This window comes from Artemia franciscana, chromosome 16 (assembly GCF_032884065.1).
Source record: "Artemia franciscana chromosome 16, ASM3288406v1, whole genome shotgun sequence".
NCBI lineage: Eukaryota > Metazoa > Arthropoda > Branchiopoda > Anostraca > Artemiidae > Artemia > Artemia franciscana.
In genome coordinates this window covers 25,823,622-25,846,928 of record NC_088878.1, presented here as the reverse complement: position 1 = coordinate 25,846,928, position 23,307 = coordinate 25,823,622, and the positions used below count along the sequence as shown (strand labels likewise).

The 23,307-nt window shown below is 35.4% G+C and overlaps 2 protein-coding genes and 1 long non-coding RNA gene across 3 annotated transcripts in view; 2 read left to right on the top strand and 1 right to left on the bottom strand.

Annotated features, from left to right (window-relative positions):
- The window catches only part of LOC136037278 (uncharacterized), a 123,683-nt gene extending 102,861 nt beyond the window's left edge, over positions 1 to 20,822 (bottom strand). The window contains exon 1 of the mRNA XM_065719915.1: positions 20,250 to 20,822. Within this exon, the coding sequence (XP_065575987.1) occupies positions 20,250 to 20,542 (293 nt within the window). The 5' untranslated portion in view covers positions 20,543 to 20,822. The remainder of the gene's footprint in view (positions 1 to 20,249) is intronic.
- Positions 3,099 to 18,851, top strand: LOC136037283 (uncharacterized). The gene is made up of 4 exons (XR_010619906.1): positions 3,099 to 3,325; positions 8,555 to 8,740; positions 11,995 to 12,229; positions 18,466 to 18,851. It is a non-coding gene; the product is annotated as an uncharacterized LOC136037283 (long non-coding RNA).
- On the top strand, positions 20,737 to 21,147 carry LOC136036806 (histone H3-like). The gene has a single exon (XM_065719137.1). The coding sequence runs from the start codon at positions 20,737 to 20,739 to the stop codon at positions 21,145 to 21,147; it is 411 nt and encodes a 136-aa protein (XP_065575209.1).
- Positions 21,148 to 23,307: the final 2,160 nt, after the last annotated feature.

Here is a 23,307-nt window from a genome sequence, read left to right as displayed (position 1 = left end):
GTTCCCCCACCCCAAACTTCCCCCAATGTCACCAGATCCGGTCAGGATTTAGAATAAGAGCTCTAAGACACCATATCCTTCTAAATATCAAATTTCATTGAGATGCGATCACCCGTTCGTAAGTTAAAAATACCTCATTTTTTCTAATTTTTCAGAATTAACCCCTCCCCCAACTACCCCAGAGAGAGCGGATCCGTTCCGGTTATGTCAATCATGTATCTAGGACTCGTGATTATTTTTCCCACTAAGTTTCATCCTGATCCCTCCACCCTAAGTGTTTTCCAAGTTTTAGGTTTCCCCCTCCCAACCCCAACCCCCCAATTTCACCAGATCCGGTCGGGATTTAAAATAAGAGCTCTAAGACACAATATCATTCTAAACATCAAATTTCATTGAGATCCGTTCACCCATTCGTAAGTTAAAATACCTCATTTTTTACAATTTTTCAGAATTCCCCCCCCCCCAACTACCCCAAAGAGAGCGGATCCGTTCAGATTATGTGGATCATGTATCTGGGACTTGTGCTTATTTTTCCCATCAAGTTTCATCCCGATCCCTCCACTCTTAAGTGTTTTCCAAGATTTTAGGTTTACCCCCCTCCAACTCCCCCCCCCCAATGTCATCAGATCCGGTCGGGATTTAAAATAAGAGCTCTGAGACACAATATCATTCCAAAAATCAAATTTCATTAAGATCCCATCACCCGCTCATAAGTTAAAAATACTTCATTTTTTCTATTTTTCCGAATTAACCGGTCCCCCACTCCCCCGCCAGATGGTCAAATCTGGAAAACGACTATTTCTAATTTATTCTGGTCCGGTCCCTGATACGCTTGCCAAATTTCATCGTCCTAGCTTACCTGTAAGTGCCTAAAGTAGCAAAACCGGGACCGACAGACAGACAGACCGACAGAATTTGCGATTGCTATATGTCACTTGGTTAATACCAAGTACCATAAAAAAAAAGATTCTACATTAGAAACATCAGGGAACAATTTCATTCTGTTAAGTAGTAGGAAGGCCATTCTCGCGCGAATACATATTAAGTTTGGATTCAGGATGCAATTCTGACAATAGAGATGAGTTTGAACTTTACTTTCGCCCCTCTCCCCGCCAATGTGCAAATATATACCCTGCATTGGTATATAGGATTGGGGTGAAGTGAATTTACGCCAACAGCGATTATTATTTTCGAAAAGAGCATAAGAAAAGGCTTCGAGTAGTATGTTCACTTTCTTCATAGGTCAATAATATGAACTGCTCAATACTTACCTATTTTTCATCGTCTTTTTCAATTGGCTCTAATATTTTTGGCCCCGGATTCGTTTCTGAAAATGTCATTCACCTAACTCAACTGCTTTCCAAAATAGCAAGAAGTGTCTAAACTACAACTTTAGGCTACCCCATGTTTTCCTAATGTACCCTTTTATGTCATTTTGATAGTATGGGTCCCATTGAAAGCTAATTCTTAGACCCGTGGCAGGTAAGATAAGATTTTTATTTGAGAAAGATTGATTATCACAAGCAGAGGTGCTTGTGATAGCCAGTGCTACCAAAATATTTCAACCTCTAATGGTTGAGATATTTCAACCATTAGAACTTCGTAATTCACAAGCAAGATGCTTGTGAAGCGCGAATTTTAATTCGCGCTTTAAAATGATCAAGTATGGTTTTCAAGCGTGGGCAATCCGAAAAATGGAGAAAGATCTGCTTGATGTGTTCCATAGAAATTGCCTACGGATTGCTTTAGGTACCCGACTGACTGACCGTATTTTAAGCAGTACGCTGTATGAAAAATGGGATTCAATCCGTCTTTCTATGACTACAATGAGGAAAAAAATGAGATGGCTAGGACAAGATGGCTTAATTTAGACGTGTTTGGGAGTGATGTTAGATAATACTTTCTTTAATTTTGAGGCGTAAAAAGTACTGGTGATTGGAAACTCCTGGAAAGGTTTGACTACAGAGCAAAAAAGAAATTTTGTGCAGAAATCACCTGGAATCATTACTGGAAAAATTTTTTTAGGGGAAAAATGGATGCGTGAAACTGGTGAAAAATTTGTTAAGGTTGTCAATTTTAGGCATGGTGTGACAATATTTTTTTAGTGCACAATTTGAAACTTTTAAAGTTTCTTAGGCGGTATTTCTCCGACTTGTGGCAACTATTGATTCTTAAAAATCCTCTTTAATGGTCCTCACTCTAATTTTGATAGGGGACTAAAAATATCACAAAAATATTTTACTCGATGATTTTACTACATGTTTAAATAAAAACTAATGCATAGAATAATATTTGAAGTAAAGTTATTAGAAGTGTAACACAAGTTCCTGAGTAATTTCATTTTTGATGTTGCTGCGGATTTGGAAAAGGATTACACTAGTTATATGCCACATTATGTGCCATTGATTAAGCATTGGCGATTACAGTACAAATGAATGAGAGACACCATAAAATACGATAAAATAATATTAACGAATAAGAAAAAAAAGGAAAAGCTTGAACGACGAGCACTTGGTGAAACGAGTTCTTCCTCCCAGAAACTTTTAAAAATTAATTATGGCAACAACGTTCTTATGCATGTTGTTTCTAAGATTCATGGAAATGCTGTGGTATTGCCTCGCCCAACCAATGTATTTCTTTCCACAGAAAATGCCTAACATTAGCACCAATAACGGTACCACCTCATATACTACCAATAGACATACCTGGTGCGCATTATTTAAAAATATAAAACAGTAAACAGCGTTTTTTTGGGTGATGTAAAAGGTATCAAGCAAAATAAAAATTTTAATTAAATTATTTAAACAAGGCAATTCATTGAAGTGAAAGAAAAATAATTAAAAAGATGCTGTCACTGTAATATTGCTTTTTTGACAGCTAACCTCGAAGGTCTTTTTGTAACTGGTTCTGTGTTAGTGTCTACTGGTTTTTTAATATGTTTTGCAAAATCTTTTTTAATCAAATTTGTGTATAGAGCATTTATAGAATTGTGAGAAGAGTTATAGAATTATAGAAGAGTGAGTGGTTCCGTTGAGTTGGTCGTTTTAGATCACTACTTTGTCTGGCTGGTGTTGTATATTTATCTAACTTTCAGGGGTACCAGTTTCAACTCAATGGGAGCCAAGAGGATACTTTTATCCTATTCAGATTGCCCAATTTGGTTTGGACCACTATAGCAAATACATAGCAGAAGCAGAACCAAATAGACTGGTACTTGAAGACGGTGACCGTACAAAGCCACTTTGGTTTGTCGCTGATGGTGCTAGTTTCACGAGGAAGTTTTTAACTAATGTTAATAATTTTGTCATTGAATTTAATACCCAAGGTAAAGTCTCGTTGTTTTTTCTACCCTTGAATGAATCTTCAAAAAGGATGAAATTCCGCAAAACCCTTGAAAATGAAGATCAGGTGGATGTATTTGAGCTTAAATAATTAATGTAACTATGAATATAGAACGACGTAAACTGAGAGCCTGTTTCATATGAGCTTGGTCTATGGGATGAATCTGCAATTTAAGCAGTATTAGGTCTGTTTTTCAGTTTTTGCGCTGCTTGCTGGTGATGTATATTCAAAATATACAAAAACAAAAATTCGGATTAATTGGCGGCCAAAAGTGTCCGCTTTGTAAAATACTGAACTGATAGAAATCTAACGTTAATCTGAATTGTTGAAGGCACCAAGTAAACTGAGGTCCTGGCCCAAAAACTGAAAAACGTGGATTAAATCTTTCAAAAGTATAACTATCAGACATACCTCGGAAATTGGCAAAAGACGAGGAAAATCGGGCTATTTATGAAAGAAAAAAAGGGGGGATTTTTCACATGTTTAGTTCATTTTAATAAGGATAAGCGATCAAAAGGATAAGTTAGTTTTTATATTAAGATTTAAAATATCTTCTTTTGAAGGTTTAAATCTTACTTCCATGCTAAGCCATGGATTGTGTGTATAAATCAATAAGAAAGCATTGACGAGATCGATTGTTCTTTTTCCAAACCCTTTTTGAGTTTAGGCCATTAAGTAAAGAATTCATTTATTAAAGAAAAATATCTTGTGCACAAATTTGTATAAAAATTTAGGCTAGAAAACATGCCTAGGCGTGATTCTTTTACTATCTGCAAATCCCAACCAATTTCTAAAGGAACTGTGGAAATTACAGTAAGTCTATTCCTCTTAGTCACACCTTATATTAGAACTTTAAACAGTACGAACAAATGTTAGCATGAATGTATGAACACCAAAACATAATTTTTCTTGTTCAGCTTTTGGTAACTTTATTCCTATGCATAAAAGACATAACCTCGTGATTTCATAGAACTATTTTTCACCAAAGCAACTTAAAAACAGCTGAAATGTTTGAATTTACTGCGAATTATTTTGAAGTTCTCTTTAGCATAAAAAATAATTTTATTCTCCTCTTAGAACAAAAACCTTGAGCCAAAATAAATTTTTAGCAAGAATTTTATATCATTATGTCATCAATTGCTTTCTTGTAAATTTTATTTTTAAGGCAACATTCGATCATTCATTAAAAATATAAATTTTATTAGTATAATAATTTACCCAAGATTTAAATCAAAAATATATTATAAAACCAATTAAAATGTTTTTGATTTTTTGTATCAAAGTTTAATAAAACATGCTCCAAAATAATTAGATTAATAGTTTATTTAAACTCGATGATGAATTTTAAGGTTAATTTCTCTGAATTAATTTTAAAAAAAGTGTTTATCTATTGCAATAAAATTCCAAAACTTCACCCGTATGTGAGACTTTATCGTATAAAATTTTGTTATACATTAAGGATGTATTAACCATTTATAAGATAATAATATAACTTTGTAAATCCACAGAAAAGTAAGTTTGGGTATTATGTGGTGGTTTATAACTACGTTTTTGAGCTCTTCATTTTCTTAAGGCAATAGTGTAAATTGTACTTTCCTTAAGAAAATTTTATTAAATGAGGTTTATCAAATGTCCGTACAAGCTAAGTACATTTCATCTAAAGAGATTGATGAGACTGGACTCGGATTTCGTATATTTGTTCGTATTTAATTCATTTTTCCGTGATTAAAAGTAAGATTTTTTGGTTTTGATTTTAACGGGACGATTTCAGAGCAACCTTCAAACAATCCTTAAATAAAATATAGGACTTAATTTTAATTGATTTATTTGATAAATCATTTGATACTTAAGTATAACAGATTTATTTGATACATAAATGCGATTTTTATTGTTAATAAATATATATTTATAATTATAGTAACAACATCCTTTGACGGAAATGTGTAAAGATCATTTCATAATTTGCAATCATACTTTACAGTATGAAGCGGGAAACGGTAGGATTTTGTGATCAGATCGTGAATCTTGCGGCAAAGTAAAAGAAAATCATTATAAAATATAATGATTTTTGTGATAAGGTAGGCGAAATAGTTATTTATTCTGTGTGTGGGGTAAAGCGAAGCATTGCTTTTTGGGAACTAGATAATTAAGCGTTTTTTCTTGTAAGCGGACATTTATTCATGCTTAGTATATTTGTAATTATTAACAATTTATAAAATTAATTATAATTACTATCAGTGATAATATTCCTTAATAAGTACTTTTAATACTGATTAGTGAGAAACAAAAATAATTTCAAGAATAGCTTAATACTTATGTAGTATAATAAGTATTATAAGTTTTCTTTAAAATTAAATAATTTCAGGGAAAGTAGATGCCGGTTTTTAGGTTCCTGCTCTCTGTTTGAATCACTTATCCAAACTATGCAGGTTATGGCAAGACCGCCCAATCAAGTCTAAATAGTTTAGTCACAAAAACTAAAAAAAAAGTTTATAATAGACGAGATAGGCTGATTCTTTATGGTATCGAATCCCCTTAAATGAGCATTTTAAGTAGTGGTTAAGTATAAGTTGTGATTTAATAGCAACCTATTTTTCTTATTTCTTTGGATCTAGTTTTATCTTTCATGGACGTTTTCTTGTTATGCGGGGAGAGAGTCTTGACTAGGTGCTGAGAGGAGGATAAAACTATTTTTATGGCACTTGGTATTAACCAAGTGACATATAGCAATCGCAAACTCTGTCGGTCCTGGTTTTGCTACTTTAGGCACCTCCAGGTAAGCTAGGACGATGAAATTTGGCAGGCTTATCAGGGACCGGACCAGATTAAATTAGAAATAGTCGGTTTCCCGATTTGACCATCTGGGGGGGGGGGGAGTGGGGGGCCGGTTAATTCGGAAAAAATAGAAAAATGAAGTATTTTTAACTTACCAACGGTTGATCAGATCTTAATGAAATTTGATGTTTGGAAGGATATCGTGTCTCAAAGCTGTTATTTTAAATCTCGACTGGATCTGGTGACATTGGGGGGGGGTTGGGGGGTTGGGAGGGAGAAACCTAAAATCTTGGAAAACACTTAGAGTGGAGGGATCGGGATGAAACTTGGTGGGAAAAATAAGCACAAGTCCTAGATACATGATTGACATAACTGGAATGGATCCACTCTCTTTGGGGTAGTGGGGGGGTTCATTCTGAAAAATTAGAAAAAATGAGGTATTTTTACCTTACGAACGGGTGATCGAATCTCAACGAAATTTGATATTTAGAAGGATATCGTGTCTCAAAGCTCTTATTTTAAATCCCGACCGGATCTGGTGACATTGCGGATCTGGTGACATTGGGGGGGGACCTAAAATCATAGAAAACGTTTAGATTGGAGGGATCGGGCTGAGACTTGGTGGGAAAAATAAGCAGAAGTCTTAGATACGTGATTGACCTAATTGGAACGGATCCGCTCTATTGGGGGGGGGGGGGGCTAATTCTGAAAAATTAAAAAATGACGTATTTTTAACTTACAAAGGAGTGATCGGATCTTCATGAAACTTCATATTTAGAAGGACCTCGTAACTCATATCTCTTATTTTGAATCTCAACCGGATCCAGCGTCATTGGGGGGGGGGGGATCGGAAATCTTAGAAAATACTTAAAGCGGAGAGATCAGGATGAAACTGGATGGGAAGAATAAAAACATGTCTAAGATACGTGACTGACATAACCGGACCGGATCTGCTCTCTTTGGTGGAGTTGGGGGAGGGGGGTAATTCGGAAAATGAGTTATTTAGAACTTTCGAAAGGGTGACCAGATTTTTATGAAATTTGATATTTAGAAGGATCTTGTGCTTTAAACCTCTAATTTTAAATTCCGACCAGATCCTTTGACATTGGGGGGAGTTGGAGGGGGAAACCGGAATTCTTGGAAAGCGTGAAAATTGGGGCATTTTTCTCTTACGAATAGGTGATCGGATCTTAATGAAACTTGATATATATAGAAGGATCTTATGTCTCAGATGCTCCATTTTCGACTGGAATTGGATCCGGGGACATAGGGGGTTGGAGGAGGGAAACAAATCTTGGAAAACGCTGAGAGTGGAGAGATCAGGATGAAACGTGATGGTAGAATAAGCACAAGTTTTAGATACGTGATTGACATAATTGGAACGGATCTGTTCTCTTTGGAGGAGCTGAGGGGGGGGGGTGTTAATTTGGAAAAATTAGAAAAATTGAGGTATTTTTAACTTAAGAACGGGTGACCGGATCTTAATGAAATTTGATATTTAGAAGGAATTCATGTCTCAGAGCTCTTATTTCAAATCTTGACCAGATCTGTAGACATTGGGGGGAGTTGGAGGGGGAAATCTTGGAAAACGCTTGGAGTGGAGGAATCGGGATGAAGCTTGATGGATAGAATAAGCAAATTTCCTTTATACGTGATTGACGTAACCGTACTGGATTCGCTCTCTTTGGGGTATTTGGGGGAGGGGTTCAGTGATTTGGCGAGTTTGGTGCTTCTGGACGTGCTAGGACAATGAAAATTGGTAGGCGTGTCAGGGAGCTGCACAAATTGACTTGATAAAGTCGTTTTCCCAGATTCGACGATCTGGAGGGCTAAAGGGAGAGGAAACATTTGAAAAAATGAGGTATTTATAAATTACGAGTGGGTGATCGGATCTTAATGAATTTTGATATTTAGAAGGACTTCGTGACTCAGAGCTCTTATTTTAAATACTGACCGGCATTAAGCCTCTGATTTTCCTTTGAAATCAATCTATTGATTCTTAAAATTTTGTTAGAGCTCATACCATATGAGCTCTTCTTGCCTCGTCACAAGTGCCATATGAGCTCTTAGCTCTTGTTCTAAACAGTAGTTTTTCTTTTTTTTTATGGTTGTCGTCTGACATACTTTGCTGCTAGTAAATTAATATTTTAGTCAGTTTGACTAAATTATCAATTTTAATTTTGTTACTGGCATCAAATATTTATTTCCTCTTTACATTTATTTTAAACCATTGAATTTGTTATTTTTCCAAAAATTTGGCGATAACATTAAACCTGAATATAATTTTTTTTGTCTTTTTTTTTGTACGTGATGCTTGATTAATTTGCCGATATCAAAAACTTTTCTTGATACTAATTCATTTTACTGCTAGAATTTTTTCCTATTTTTGTCAGTTCTAATTGTTTCTGACGTAAATATCTTTGTTCTATTTCTGCAGACAACAGTACATTTGATCAAAGAAGGTGAAGGCATTGATCCTTCTGCTGCTGCCCTTTTAGAATTGTTGAATATTTTCCAAGTCTTCTATGGGATGTTTGTTGAAAGGATCTACGATTGAGGTGAGATATGCAGTCTAAATGTGTTTGATGTCAAGCCGGAAGAGCTCTGTCAGAGCTTTATGAATGTAAGTTGGCTTGATTTTTGAACTAAATACTGAGTTTCAACGAGCCAAGGCTCTCATCTGTTGGGCTCATGGCCCTATTGCATGTGATTCTGGTTGTAAAACAATGAAATTGCTAACAAAAGCAAATTACAAAGCACGAAAAACAGAATACAAAAAGAACCTAATCTAGAGATAAAATAAATTAACTGCATGATCTATTCCTTCTTTCTAAGTATTTGTAGAGCAATACTTTTGACAATGATATTTATGCCTGAAAAAATACTTTTCAAGTGTTTTTTTTTTAGAGGAAGGATCTGATATGTTGAGAGTGTATTATAGGGTGATCATTTAAACGATTTTCAGAATTCTTTGAATAAATATTCCGTCATCGGGATATCTCTTAGGGACGCTGGAAAGAGGGGATAAAGAAATAATGGTCTTGTTGAAGGAAGAAGAAATTAGAAAGATAAAAATGAAATGATACATCGTCCCATTTAATTTTGCTGAAAAGTACTTAAAAACATCTACTTCCATCGTTTGTGCCAGTAAGCACATGATTTATGTTTATTTTAATAAATACATGTTTATTGTTTAATAATTGTTTATGTTTAATATATTTATTAATAATTATGTTTAATATAACATGTTTATTTTAATTATTTCCTGAAAATAAATTGAAGCTTTCATTGTGCAGCCCAGAGAACGAAGAGATTAATCACAGATTAATTTTCAAGTCCTATTTGGCGCTAAATTACTTCCTTTTTTTTCTCGGAAAATGGCAGGAATTTCCACTGCTGTGGAACAGTTTTTTGCCACTGAAAAAGGATATTAGAGCTTCTAATTTGTCTCCATGTGACCCCTCTTGATTTTCTAGGACGCTCAAAATATGTATTAACATAGAAACAAATACTTTTTCAAAACCTAATATAAAATACGAAGGTGTTGAGTAAATAAGACCATGTTTAACTTTAAAATGCTACGTCTGGTCAACCCTAAGGCATAGAATGCCTAAAGTCAAAGTAATGCCAAAGCCAAACAATGAAGATTTTAATAAATCTATTCAGATGACAAGGATAACACATTGTGTTCCAAGATAATATGATAGTTTGAATCAAATATCAACCTGTCATATCAGCAACAAGGCAAAATAGCTTTCATTGGCACTATAGTTTTGACAAACTAGCGGATTTTGAAGGTTAAACTGGCCAATCACATTGGTTTAAAAGATATATTTCATGCACAGTGTAAATTTTAAAATATTAAAAATCTTACATTCGCAAAAAGAAGCTCAAACATACTGTAGCTTGTCGTGGATAGCAAGCACGTTTTTAAAGCCATCAATGATAGATACCAACCATTGCATCTATACCCCACTCTATCAACACCTAAAAAATGATATAGTGGGGTATAGATGCAATGGTTGGATATCCAATTTTAAGGGAAATGGCTGCAATGTTGAGCACACCCTAAAATACAGAGGAATAAGGAATATATAAACATCTCTCACTAGTCACAAGCCAGAGCTGCAATGTATTCCAGTAAAAGGTTTGAAGCATAGAACATCATGGGAAAGTATTCAAAACAAAGTAGTCAAACCATCTCTGGTAACGCACTGTAAATAAGGAGTGACTTGTGCTAATAGTAACCACACAAAAAAAGAATTGCATCTTAATACATATCAGAAACCACTTAGCATTTTGCAGAGAAACCGAAATAAGAATCAATTAGTGTAAGGGGAGATCTTCAACATGTTTAAAAGTGCAGCTGCAGAAGCTGCACTTCTTAAGCGCAGCTTTAAAACCTTAATCAAATTCACCGATGTCTGCAGAAAAAGAACAAAGACAAGTTATGTCAGAAACAAATAGAACTGACAAAAATAGAAGAAAACTATTAATTTAAGAGAGGATTTCGGTCGGATTTGGGATTGCCGGGAATCAATACGGATTTTAATATTGGTTTGAGCGTACCCAAAAACCAGTCGAAATAAAATTTGAAAAATTAAAAAGAATGTAGTAAAATTGGATTTCCGGGATTTCGGTCTGATTTTGGAATTACTTAGCTGCGTGGCATCAAAATAGAATGTATTTTCTGATTCGGCAATCCCGAAAACTCCCAGTCAGAATTTAATTTATAATAGTAAAAAATTTGAAGAATTATATTATCTGAAAAACGTTCGAAAATTAAGTAAAATTAGATTTTCTGGATTCTGGTCGGACATCATATCAGATTTTATATTCAGACTCAGTAAACTTAAAAATTCGAAAAAAAATTGATGGAGTGAAGTAAAATGGGATTTTGCGGATTAACGCCGGATTTAGTGCTACTGGGCTACTTGGCATCAAAATTGACTTCATATTCGGACTACCAAAAAAATGCTGTATCACCTTTCGATCAATGTAAATCTCTTTGTTGGAATATATTGAGATTCTTTCGCACTCCCCCAGCCCCAATTTTGAGTTACAGTGCTTGATGTATAGGAACTTGACCTTAATCCCGACCAAAACAAACGATTCACCAAGTTTCATCTACATATCTTTAACCCTTCTCAATTTCTATGCAAATTGAATTTCCTGGATTCCGGCCAGATTTAGGACTACTGGGCTACTTAGCATCAAAAAGGACTTCATATTCAGACTCAAGCATATCTGCTAAATTCCCATACCACTCCCAACTAATGTAAATAGCTTCATTGTAACATGTCAAATATTTTGGCCCCTCCTCCACTCCAAGTTTCTGAACAAAATATCCCATATAACCCTACAATATTTATCAGTAGGCTAATTGGTGTCATTCTCGTTATAACCCTTTGTAACATCTAGGATGAATTTGGCGTCAACCTCCCGCAGGAATCTGCAAGAATTCCATTTTTTGCAGCCAAAAATGTAACCGTTTGAACCCCTTGGTTGAGCCAACCCAATGGTTGATGATAAGATCTTTGACTATTAATTGAGCCATACCAAAGATCATTTTTACCTTTCTCAAATTATTTTCATTTGAGACTTCGAGCAACTTGGTTGATTATACAGAATGCGAGTAATGAATGCGATTTCGAGCAAAGGTTAGGCCATTAAGTAAAGAATCCTTTTATTAAAGAAAAATATCTCATGCACCAATTTTAATAAAAATTTAAGCTAGGAAACATGTCCAGGCGTGATTCTTTTACTTCCCTTCTTGTGAAAGAGATGATCCATGGTTTTGGGTACTGGCTGGTCACTCATAATAATGGCTTTCACCATAAAAGAAGAAAAAATCTAACGGATATCATTTTCTTACAGAATTCTTTCCCAAATCAGTGGCGATATTATGTTTGTCTTCACAAAGCAGAAATGTGTCGATATGCTTCGACAAATTATAAGTGACACACGTACAGACTTCCTTGGTAAATGGGCCACTGATGCAATTGGATCAATTGATCCAGGACCAGAAAAAACTTGTTTCTCTCAATCTTTCAAATTCCCAACTTCTTTATCTCATTCTCAATCTCTTCTCAAAGGAACTATTGCAGCTAAGGTAAGTCTATTCCTCTTAGTCACACTTTATATTAGAACTTTCAAACATTACGAACAAATGTTAGTATGAATGTAAGGTTAATGTAAGTAGAATTTTTTTGTATCAAAGTTTAATAAAACATGCTCCAAAATAATCAGATTCAATAGTTTATTTAAACTCGATAATGGATTTTAAGGTTAATTTCTCTAAATTAATTGAAAAAAAAGTATTTATCTATTCATTAAAAATATAAATTTTATTAGTATAATAATTTACCCAAGATTTAAATCAAAAATATATTATAAAACCAATTTAAATGTTTTTGATTTTTTTGTATCAAACTTTAATAAAATATGCTCCAAAATAATTAGATTTAATAGTTTATTTAAACTCGATGATGGATTTTAAGGTTAATTTTTCTAAATTAATTTTAAAAAAAAGTATTTATCTATTGGAATAAAAACCTGTGTCTGAATAGGACTTTTAACAAGTTCCAAAGCTTAACCCGTATTTTAGACCTTATCGTATAAAATTTTGTTATACATTAAGGATATATTAACCATTTAAAAGATAACAATATAACTTTGTAAATCCACAAAAAAGTAAGCTTGGGTAGGAGTTCTTATGTGGTGATTTATAACTACGTTTTCTAGCTCTTGACTTTTGAAGACAATAGCGTAAATTGTTGTACTTTTCTTAAGAAAATATTATTAAATGAGGTTGATTTAATGTCTGTACAAGATAAGTACATTTCATCTAACGAGGCTGATGAAACTGAACTGGGATTTTGTATATTTGTTTCTATTTAATTCATTTTCCTTGGTTAAAAGTAAGATTTTTCGGTTTTGATTAAAACGGGACGATTTCAAAGTAACCTTCAAACAATCTTTAAATAAGATATAAAACAGTTACAAATACTGATTTATTTAATACATAAATGTTATTTTAATTATAATTAAATATATATTTATAATTATAGTAACACCAATTATAAGCAACACCATCCTTTGACGGAAAACCTTTATACACTACATTATCAAACAGGAAACGGTAAGATTTTGCGGTCGGACCGTCAATCTAGCGACAAAGTAAAAAAAAACTTCATTATAATATATAAGGATTTTTTTGTGATAAGGTAGGCTAAATGTTTATTTATTATATGTGTGGGGTAGAGCGAAGCATTGCTTCTTGGGAACTAGATAATTAAGCGTTTTTTATGTAAGCGAACAAATGTTCATACTTATTATATTTGTAATTATTAACAATTAAAAAATTAATTATAATTACTATCAGTCATAATATTCCTTAATAAGTACTTTTAATACTGATTAGTGAGAACCAAAAATAATTTCAAGAATAGTTTAAGACTTTTCGTTCAGCTCCAAAAAATTCAGGTTTGTTTGATCGAAAAAAACAAAATTTACACGTTCGAATGATATAAATTTTCTTTAAAATTAAATAATTTCAGGGAAAGTAGATATCGGCTTTTAGTTTCCTGCCCTCTATTTGGATCACTTATCCCAACTATGCATGTTATGGCATGTTATGACTGCCCAATCAATTCTAAATAGTTTTGTCACAAAAACTAAAAAAAAAAGTTTATAATAGACGAGATAGGCTGATTCTTTATGGTACCGAAACCCCTTAAATGACCACACTCCATCACCGCTGCAAGGTAAACGGGTTCCCCTGCACCAACTCGCTCTGCATAGTTGCCCTTTCTCAGAAGACGGTGGATCCTTCCCACTGGGAATTGGAGACCTGCCCTGTTTCAACGGGACTTTGCCTTTCCCTTCACTTTTCCACCTTTTCCTCTTCCTGACATGGTTTCTAGGTCACAGAATTCACTTGGACTCTTCTTGATTACGAGCAAATTGAAAATGATGCCTATTCTTGAAAGCGCAAATAATTTACACTCCGGTCAGCGAACTGAGTTCTTCTGACAAAAGAATTGTGCGCGAACTGTAGTTGGTATATAGACGGGTCAAATTTTGTAAACGCTATTCATTTGACGATTGGATTTCGCTAAGGCATCTTTTAACAATGGCTCCAAAAACTTCAGGAAAAGCAGCAAAGAAAGCTGGTAAGGCACAGAAAAATATCAGTAAAACTGATAAGAAAAGGGAATTAAAGAGGAAGGAAAGCTACGCCATTTACATTTACAAGGTTTTCAAGCAAGTGCATCCCGAATCTGTCTTGGCTTTTTTCTACAATTGGCCATGACTTTGACTTTTCACACAACTATTCCCTTTTTTAAAATTCAAACGGGGCAAAATTAACAGGTACGACTCTAGTTAGGCATTGTGGAGGGACATGCATGCACGGAGAGGTGTAGCATAAATGGGAGAGAGTAACAACGGCAATCCAAGGGGTAAAATTAACCTTGACTGGGCTGCCCACTTAATTGGACAATCTGTCTTGGCTTTTTTCTACAATTGGCCATGACTTTGACTTTTCCCACAACTATTCCCTTTTTTTAAATTCAAAAATCAACGGATACAGACAAAGCCGAAGTATTTTACACTCAAAGATTTTACAGACAAAGCCAAATGATCTTACAGAAAACTGTATTTTACAGTCAAAATGGAAGTATTTTACAGACAAAGCCAAAGGGCTTTACAGACAAAGCCCAAGGGTCTTACAGACAACTGTATTTTTCAGTCAAAATGGAAGTATTTTACAGACAAAGCCAAAGGGTTTAAAAACCCAACCAAAAGGGTTTTACAGACAAAGCCAAAGGGTCTTACAGACAACAGTATTTTACAGTCAAAGCCGGGGGGCAGAGAAAAATATTTTTTAAGATCCAGAATAGACAATTCTCTCGTTTTTTCAATTTTTTCACAGAAATACCCAAGAACACACACTCACTTGCAATGAAAATTGTCACTCCACCAGTTGACACCACTGGTATTGATCAAAAGTATCAATTCATAGAAACTAGGGGGAAAGGCTGGATCCAGTGGGCTACCCTCCGACATTTTGTCATAATCTTTAAATGGTAATGCAATGCATTTAAACAAATTCCCGATGGGCTTTTTAATTTTTGAATACCCCTCCCTTCAAAACGGTTTTCCAGACACGCCCAAGAGGAGGGGAGAGTATTCTTCAGAGTTCATGGAGAGGAATCTCGTTTTCTTGTCAATTTCCTTAACAAAAAGTCTAATTTCAATTCATATAAATAAAAGGGGCAAGTCAGATCCCGTACCCCACCCCCCACCTTGCAATATTTTTGTCTGATGCATTAAAACGTGAAGCAATTCATTTAAACAAGTTTTTGATGCTTTTTTCTAACCTACTTATTTCCCCCTCCCCTACAAAAAAATTCTTGACATCTCCCTAGGGAGAGGAAGATTATGCTTCATAATCCAGAGAGGGAAAGTTCATGTTTTTTTTTTCAATTTCTTTAACAAAAACGCGAAAAAAATTCAAGCCCTTTTTCGATAATTGTGTCACAAAAACATTTTTTTAATTTGGGGAAGGGGGAAACCCAGAAAAATATGTTGTAGGAAAATAACGCTCCCACCATTGAAGCTATTGGTATTTATACATGCTATTTGGTAATAATAGAAGTCATACTCAAACAAAATATTCGAAATGAAATATTCAAACATACTACAAGAGTATACGTTAGTCTGCCTTTCCGCATTCAAATTTTTTTATAGCTCATGAGCTCCCAAGTGTTGTCAACACTTCAAAACAAAATATACCACAAATTGCACGTAAAATGTACCGAACACAAAAAAAAGTTCTCCAAGAAGAAATACGTGGAAATCGAAAGGCCCGCAGTGATAAAAGGGTGCAACAAGTACATGGGTGGTGTGGACTTGGCTGATATGTTTATTGAGCTCTATCACTCAAACCTGAAGACAAGAAAGTGGTGCATGCGCATATTCTACTACGCTCTTGACAGTGCCGTAGTCAATGCCTGGCTAATTTATCGTCGTAACTGCTGGCAGTCCAATTACAAATCAATGCCTCTACTAAAGTTCAAAACCTCCATTGCATGCTCTCTCGGATACTCCGACACATCTAGAAGGCGCCCTGGTAGACCATTATCTCTAGAGGCCGAAGGTATTCGTCCACAAAAAATACCTACAGAGCCTACCCTACCCCCCACAGACGTGCGACATGACGGGTACAACCATTTTCCTGAATTTGGAAAAGATCAAAAACGCTGCCGAATTTGTCAAAGGGAGACAAAAATCATGTGTAGCAAGTGCCTTCGAATTGCACTGTGCCTTGTTCCCGAAAGTCCACTTCTACCACAGGAAGTGAACTCTTTTTTACTTTCGTAGTCCTTACTAATTTTGTCTGATACAAAAATACTTGGCATTATTTGAAAAAAATACTCCACTAAGGACGGATGTCCTTTTAAAAGAACATTTTGGATCTCGAACCCTGAAGGAGATACCGAAAATGTGTCTCCATATTCGAGTTCAGTGATTTTTTTCATCTGGAAACATCTTTCAAATATTTTTTTTCTATCGATTTCATAATTCAGTACTTAAAGGGTTAAATTGAGACTGATTAAGTGACTTTTGGGGGCTATGGTCTGGTCTAACACGTACTGGAGACTTTAATGTTGTAACACTATTTGTCTTAAAAATGCCTTTAAAAGATCCTTCGCCCACCTTGTAAGGTCGAGTTGGATATATCCCCACAAAAGGTACAATAAAGACCATGTCTTCTACTATTTTTAGGATCACCTTAAATATCTAGATAATGGCATCATTTATATTAAAACTGGAACTGGCCTTATAAACTTTGAGTTATCTGAGGTTTGAACTACTCTATACTCCAAAAACTATACATAAGAAAATGACAAAAGTATGACATCAAATACAACTATCTGAATCAGAAGCCATGGCGGTACTCGCAGTTACAGATTATCTCTACCCTTTTCCAGTATTTCGCCGTTGCTCCGTCATATTCATCAGGTTCTAAAACCATTTCGAGGAAGTTCGTATAGTGCACATAGGAACTTAGAACTTCCTCAAAAGGGTTCTTGAACCTGATGAATATGACGCAGTAGCTTTCATTAAGATCACACTTCTTATAACAACTGAAAAGAGCTCTCTGAAAAGAGCAAACTTTCTACATTTTGCAAGTTAGAAAGATTTTCTCAGGTATGTAACTTTGGACACAAATCTTCAGCTTAATGAACTTTATGTACTCGGAAATTGTAAGTCGATCCAACTGATCTAACTGATTGTTTCTTAGGAGATGGGTGAGGAACTAAATCGGTTACAGGGGTGAGTTGAACTTACCGAGTCCATCTATTCCAATGGGGATGTAGTTAGCCTTGAATGAAGAATCTTCAACTGGCTCTTTGAACACCACTTTTGCAGAAGAAATAGAAGAAAAGATAAATTGCCCAGTCCATCTGAGGACCGTGATAGGTCTTCATCAGGTTGCATTTCATGGAGTCCTTACAAATTATTGATAAAGCAGTCCTTTAGAATTCCTATGTTCTAGGTTCAAAATATCCATGTTTTGCGTTGCAATGTACCATGATACTCTGATACTCTGCCGTGGTAAGCCATTTTCAACACTTGTGCTGATGCTCTGTAGAATTTAAACTGAGTTCAAACGCAAATAAACACCTTATGGTACAAAACTATCTAATTGAGATCTCCCATTTGAAAAAAAATTCTATAAGCGTTAAAAAGGTTTTCAATTTGAAAAGTTGTTTCTATGTTGCATCAAAGTAAAAATAATATAAAGTACAGAGCAAAAGAAAATAAATAGCAAATTTGAAAGTTAAAAAGCAGCTTCTTTATTTGAATTTTTCTTATTTTTAATCTATTTGATTATAAAACAGCTTCTGTTCAGTAATAGTCTTAAAACATCTGATAACCAGATTAACAAAATATGAAAGAATAAAATATTTTTTCCCCAATCTTGCTTTTGGGGACTATTTTTTCCGCTCGTTTTTGTATAAATATTTAGTATGAAATAATTGGTGATGATGATACAGCTGAAATGTCAATCTTTTGCACTATCTCAGCTGCTTTTGAGTTGCTTTGCAGACAAATGTTGCGAAGCAGTGCTCGGGCTTTGTTTTATCAACACAACGAAATATATTAAGAACTAAGAAGACTAGTATATGCATATCGTTTAATGTTTGACATTTCCAACGGAACATTTTTGCATTAAAATAAAGTATCAGCAGTAAATCTTATTTGAATTTTTCCTCGGATGGTTTTCTATGATCTGGTTCAAACTGAATTGTACATTTACAGCTGTTGAAATTTCAGGCTCAGAATCTTCCAATGCCGATCACAAAATGAAAGAACAACTTGCCGTTGCTACTGCATAAGCTTTTGATTTCCGTGGCGAGGTCTTGACTTTTAAAACAACATCTGCTGGTATTTCGATTGCATTGCAACACTGCCTTGATGTCGTTTCACAGCGAGAGGATCTTGGGAGAAAGAAACTAGGAAAAGAAATGTAGAAAAGGAATGTAGCTCAGAGGCTACATTCTACAGAAATGTAGAAAAGAAATGTAGCTCAGAGGCCTAGCGAGTCATTTCTAGGTAATCTGTGGTTTTTCTTTTTTGTTTTTGAAAAGATTGCGATTTATGTGTTGCATTGTTAAATAATGAGAAAATACCAACAACAACAGTCATTTTTAGAGTCTAAACTTTTTGTATCGTATATTCTAACGTATATTCAGGGAACCCCTCTACCTGGGCGAACAATTTCTGCTCAGAGGCCTAGCGAGTCATTTCTAGGTAATTTGTGGTTCTTCTTTTTTGTTTTTGCAAAGATTGCGATTCATGTGTTGTATTGTTAAATAAGAAAACAATACCAACAACAACAGTCACTTTTATAGTTTAAACTTTTTGTATCGTATATTCTAATGTATATTCAGGGAACCGCTCTATCTGGGCGAACAATTTCTACTCAGAGGCATAGCGAGTTATTTCTAGGTAATCTGTGGTTCTTCTTTTTGTTTTTACAAAGATTGTGATTCATGTATTGTATTGTTAAATAAGAAAACAATACCAACAACAACAGTCATTTTTAGAGTCTAAACTTTTTGTATCAAACCTTTTCTTTTTTGTCGAAGATTTGAAAAAAAGAAGTTAAGCGAAACTATTTCTATTTGTGTTGTTTTACTATAAAATAGTACTAGTATTTATAAGTCTAGTTGGAATGACACCTCAACTCTCACGATTTACACTTTGTTATTTTTAATCTGTTATTATTTTTGATTGATATAATCTTATTAGTTATGAATCATCAGCCTCACTCAGACTAGTCGGGAATGGTACCTCCGCTCCCGCAATTTGAAGGCGCCGCTCTACCCATTCGGCTATGGCGATATATTTGTATATTTATCAATGTTAGCACTATAATATCAAGCTTGAACCTTACGAGCCAGCCGTCAAATCTAGTCTTTAATATGGGGTTGTTTTTTGTTTGTTTTTTTTTTTTTTTTTTTTTTTTTTTTTTTTTTTTTTTTTTTTTTTTTTTTTTAGACAGCAATAGCGCTAGAACGCAAAGTAAATATTATACAACGTATTTTTTGGGCTCAAACAACAGCTGAAATTTACTTGAAAGGGAAAAGTAGGGAGTCAAAATTAGAAATTTATAGCATTATAACGTTCTTAACAGAAAGTTCCGGGCATTTGCTTTGATAGCCCTGAAAAAGGCTGTTTGATACTGCAGGATAACTTATTGCAAAAATTACTTTTTAGCTGGTTTCTTAGCTACTGACTTTTTTTGGTGGGAGCTTTCTTGACTGACGGCCCCTTCTTGGGTGTATATTTCTTTGCTGCTACTTCTTTTTTGGCCACAGTGGGTTTCTTGAAAACCTTTACAGGTTTTTTGCTACCAGCCATTGGCTTGGTAGCCTTTTTGACTGAAGTTGACTTTTTAACTGCAGTAGGTTTGGCTGTTTTCTTGATTAAGGTTTTCTTAGCTGTGGGCTTGGCAGGCTTTACAGCTAGAAAGTGTCTAAAGGATTTGGTGGCCTTTAAAAAGACCGTTGGGTAGGGGGACAGTTCAGGGGGACTATTAACCACCAAAGCCATACAATGTACGACCTTGACGCTTCAGAGCGTAGACTACATCCATTGCTGTTACTGTCTTTCTCTTGGCATGTTCTTTGTAGGTGACAGCATCACGAATAACATTTTCGAGAAAAACTTTAAGAACACCTCTGGTTTCCTCGTAAATTAGACCAGATATGCGTTTTACACCACCGCGGTGAGCCTGTCTTCTGATAGCTGGCTTTGTGATACCCTGGATATTGTCACGAAGAACTTTGCGATGACGTTTTGCGCCTCCTTTTCCAAGCCCCTTTCCTCCCTTTCCTCTTCCTGTCATTTTAAATTCAGTGGAGTCGCCAACAGCTGTAAGTTTTTGTCAAACTAAATTACTTTCAAAGCCCGCTCAATTTATACTATTAAAGTCTTTTCCATCAAAATGGGACTCTGTCGCGCGGCTGGCGCTCCGTATAAATATAGCCACTAGGTATTAATTCATTTGTTCATTCTTTTAAATAGAGGCAAACTTTCAACATGGCTAGGACAAAACAAACTGCAAGAAAATCAACGGGCGGAAAGGCACCTAGAAAGCAGCTTGCGACCAAGGCAGCACGTAAGTCGGCTCCTGCTACCGGAGGGGTGAAAAAACCACACAGATACAGTTCTGGAACAGTAGCCCGGAGAGAAATTCGTCGCTATCAAAAGAGTACCGAACTCTTAATAAGGAAATTGCCCTTTCAGAGACTTGCGCGAGGGATTGCCCAGGATTTCAAAACTGACTTGAGGTTCCACAGTTCGGCTGTGATGGCCTTACAAGAAGCCAGCAAGGCGTATTTAATTGGACTTTTTGAGGATACCAACTTGTGTGCCATTCACGCCAAAAGGGTGACCATCATGCCCAAAGATATTCAACTTGCCCGTCGTATCCGTGGCGAGAGAGCTTAAGTACCTTAGTTCACCGCAACTGCATCCTAACCAACGGCCCTTTTTAAGGGCCACTAGATGGATTAAACAAACAGGCGAAATTACGTTAAACAGTGTTGTGATTGGTCAAAAAAAGGTATGACTCAAGGAGGCATAATTATTTCAAAAATGAGTTGAAAGATTCGGCGCGGCATTAAACAAGATCCAAACTATCTAATGAAGAGCGAAAGACACCAAAAGCCAATTTAGGCCAGTCTAATAAATCCAAAAATACCCCCACCCCCCCAAAAAAATGAACAGACTCATTTTTATGCAATCATAATAAGGAGGTTCATGCCAGACTTGCCTCTCACTCAATCGGACCATCTCTCTTGGCTTTTTCTACAATTTTTCATTGCTTGATGCCAACAACTATTCGATTTTAATTCAAAATCAACGGACATAAGAAAACAAAACAAAAAAAACACTATGGGCAAAATAACAAAAAAAAGGTCGAAATTATTTCAGGTATACGCCAAATTATTGTAAAAATGAGTCATAAATTCAGCGTGGCATTCAACAAGATCCAAAACATTTAATGAAAAGGAAACACGCAAAAAGCCAATTTAGGTCAGCTTAATAAATCCAAAAACACTCAAAAAAATGAACGGCTCCCAATGGGGCCCACGGACCTTTAAAAATGCTTTCATGGAATGTCTGGTTTCCTCGTAAATTAGACCAGAAATACGTTTTACACCACCGCGGCGAGCCATGAGCACCATAAACACTGGTATCTATACCTGTAAGAAATAACATTTCTTTTATCCATCTAGAAATAGATGACTTAGACGCAGCGGTATAAGGCTTACGATATGCAAGAAAAAGTGCATCGTCTCTATTCAGATATGACGTCATTCTAATATACCCAGCTAGGTGCGTCACCGGACAAAGGGACGACTCTTGAAAAGGTCGAGATTTAACTATTGATTTGTGGTTGCCCGGTTTCGTTGTTTTTAATAACACATTAATTTGAAAATCGAAACTCCCATTGCCATTATGTATCATATTATTAAGTGACAAACTGGCCAAAAACTGAACTCTTTCACAAGCCGATAGAATCAATAAAACTGCTATTTTTTGTGTTAGTGTCTTTATTTTAAGATTTTCGATATCCCAAGCTGGCAATCGAAATAGATCGAATACAGATTTTACATCCCAAATACTAGAAATCTTGGGTAGACTAGGCCTTCTATTAAAGACACCTCACATGAATTTCTTGGTAATGTGATTACTGCCTAACTGAAGGCTCGGTAAAATTGCGGATAAAGCACTCTTCGCAGTATTAGTAGCACTGTATCCAACACCTGAGTGAAACAGTTCCGTAAGAAAGGTCAAAGTCTCCGGTACAGTTGCCTCCAAGGCCTGGATTGTGTTTCATCCACAAAAGTCGATCCATTTTTCAATGTAAACCCTGTACTGACGCTTAGTTGAATCCCGCCATCCATGATAATATCGACTGTGGAAGGAGAATATCCTTGATGGTGAAGCCCTTGCCGGAGACGACACAAGCCGCTAGGCGTAATGTTTTTGACAATGGATGGTGTAAGGTCGGTTTCTGTGGAAGAGACAAAGTAAAAGTATTATTTGGTAAAAGTATAGGAGTTCCTATTAAGAGCTTAAAAGTAAGGGATACCAAACTTGTGTGGTCCAGTTTGGGAAAATCAAAATACCAGTTGCCTGATCTGTCTCTACCTTCTGAAGGGTCCTCAGAAGTAAGCTAAATGGGGGAAAGCATAAAAGAAATGAAGCTCCCAACTCATTGCAAATGCATCTACGAAAAAACATTCAGGATCTGGTTTCCATGAAACAAATGGTTTAATCTAGTTGCAAAAAGGTCAATATCTATCGACTGACATACCAACGAATTCAAAATAATGAATATTCTAGAATCCAATTTCCATTCTTTTTCATTATCAAATTTTCGAGATGCTTTGTCCGCGATATTACCAACTCCTGGCACATGCTCTGCAGATATCCACCCTTTACCCTACAATACTAGCTGCCAGATCCTATTTGCGAAATAGTAACAAAATTCAGATTTTGTTTCTCCCATTTTATTTATATAAGCTACTGAGGTTATATTATCTGAACGCAGCCGAACATGAGTGTCTCTAATATCCTGAGAAAAACACTTTAATCCCA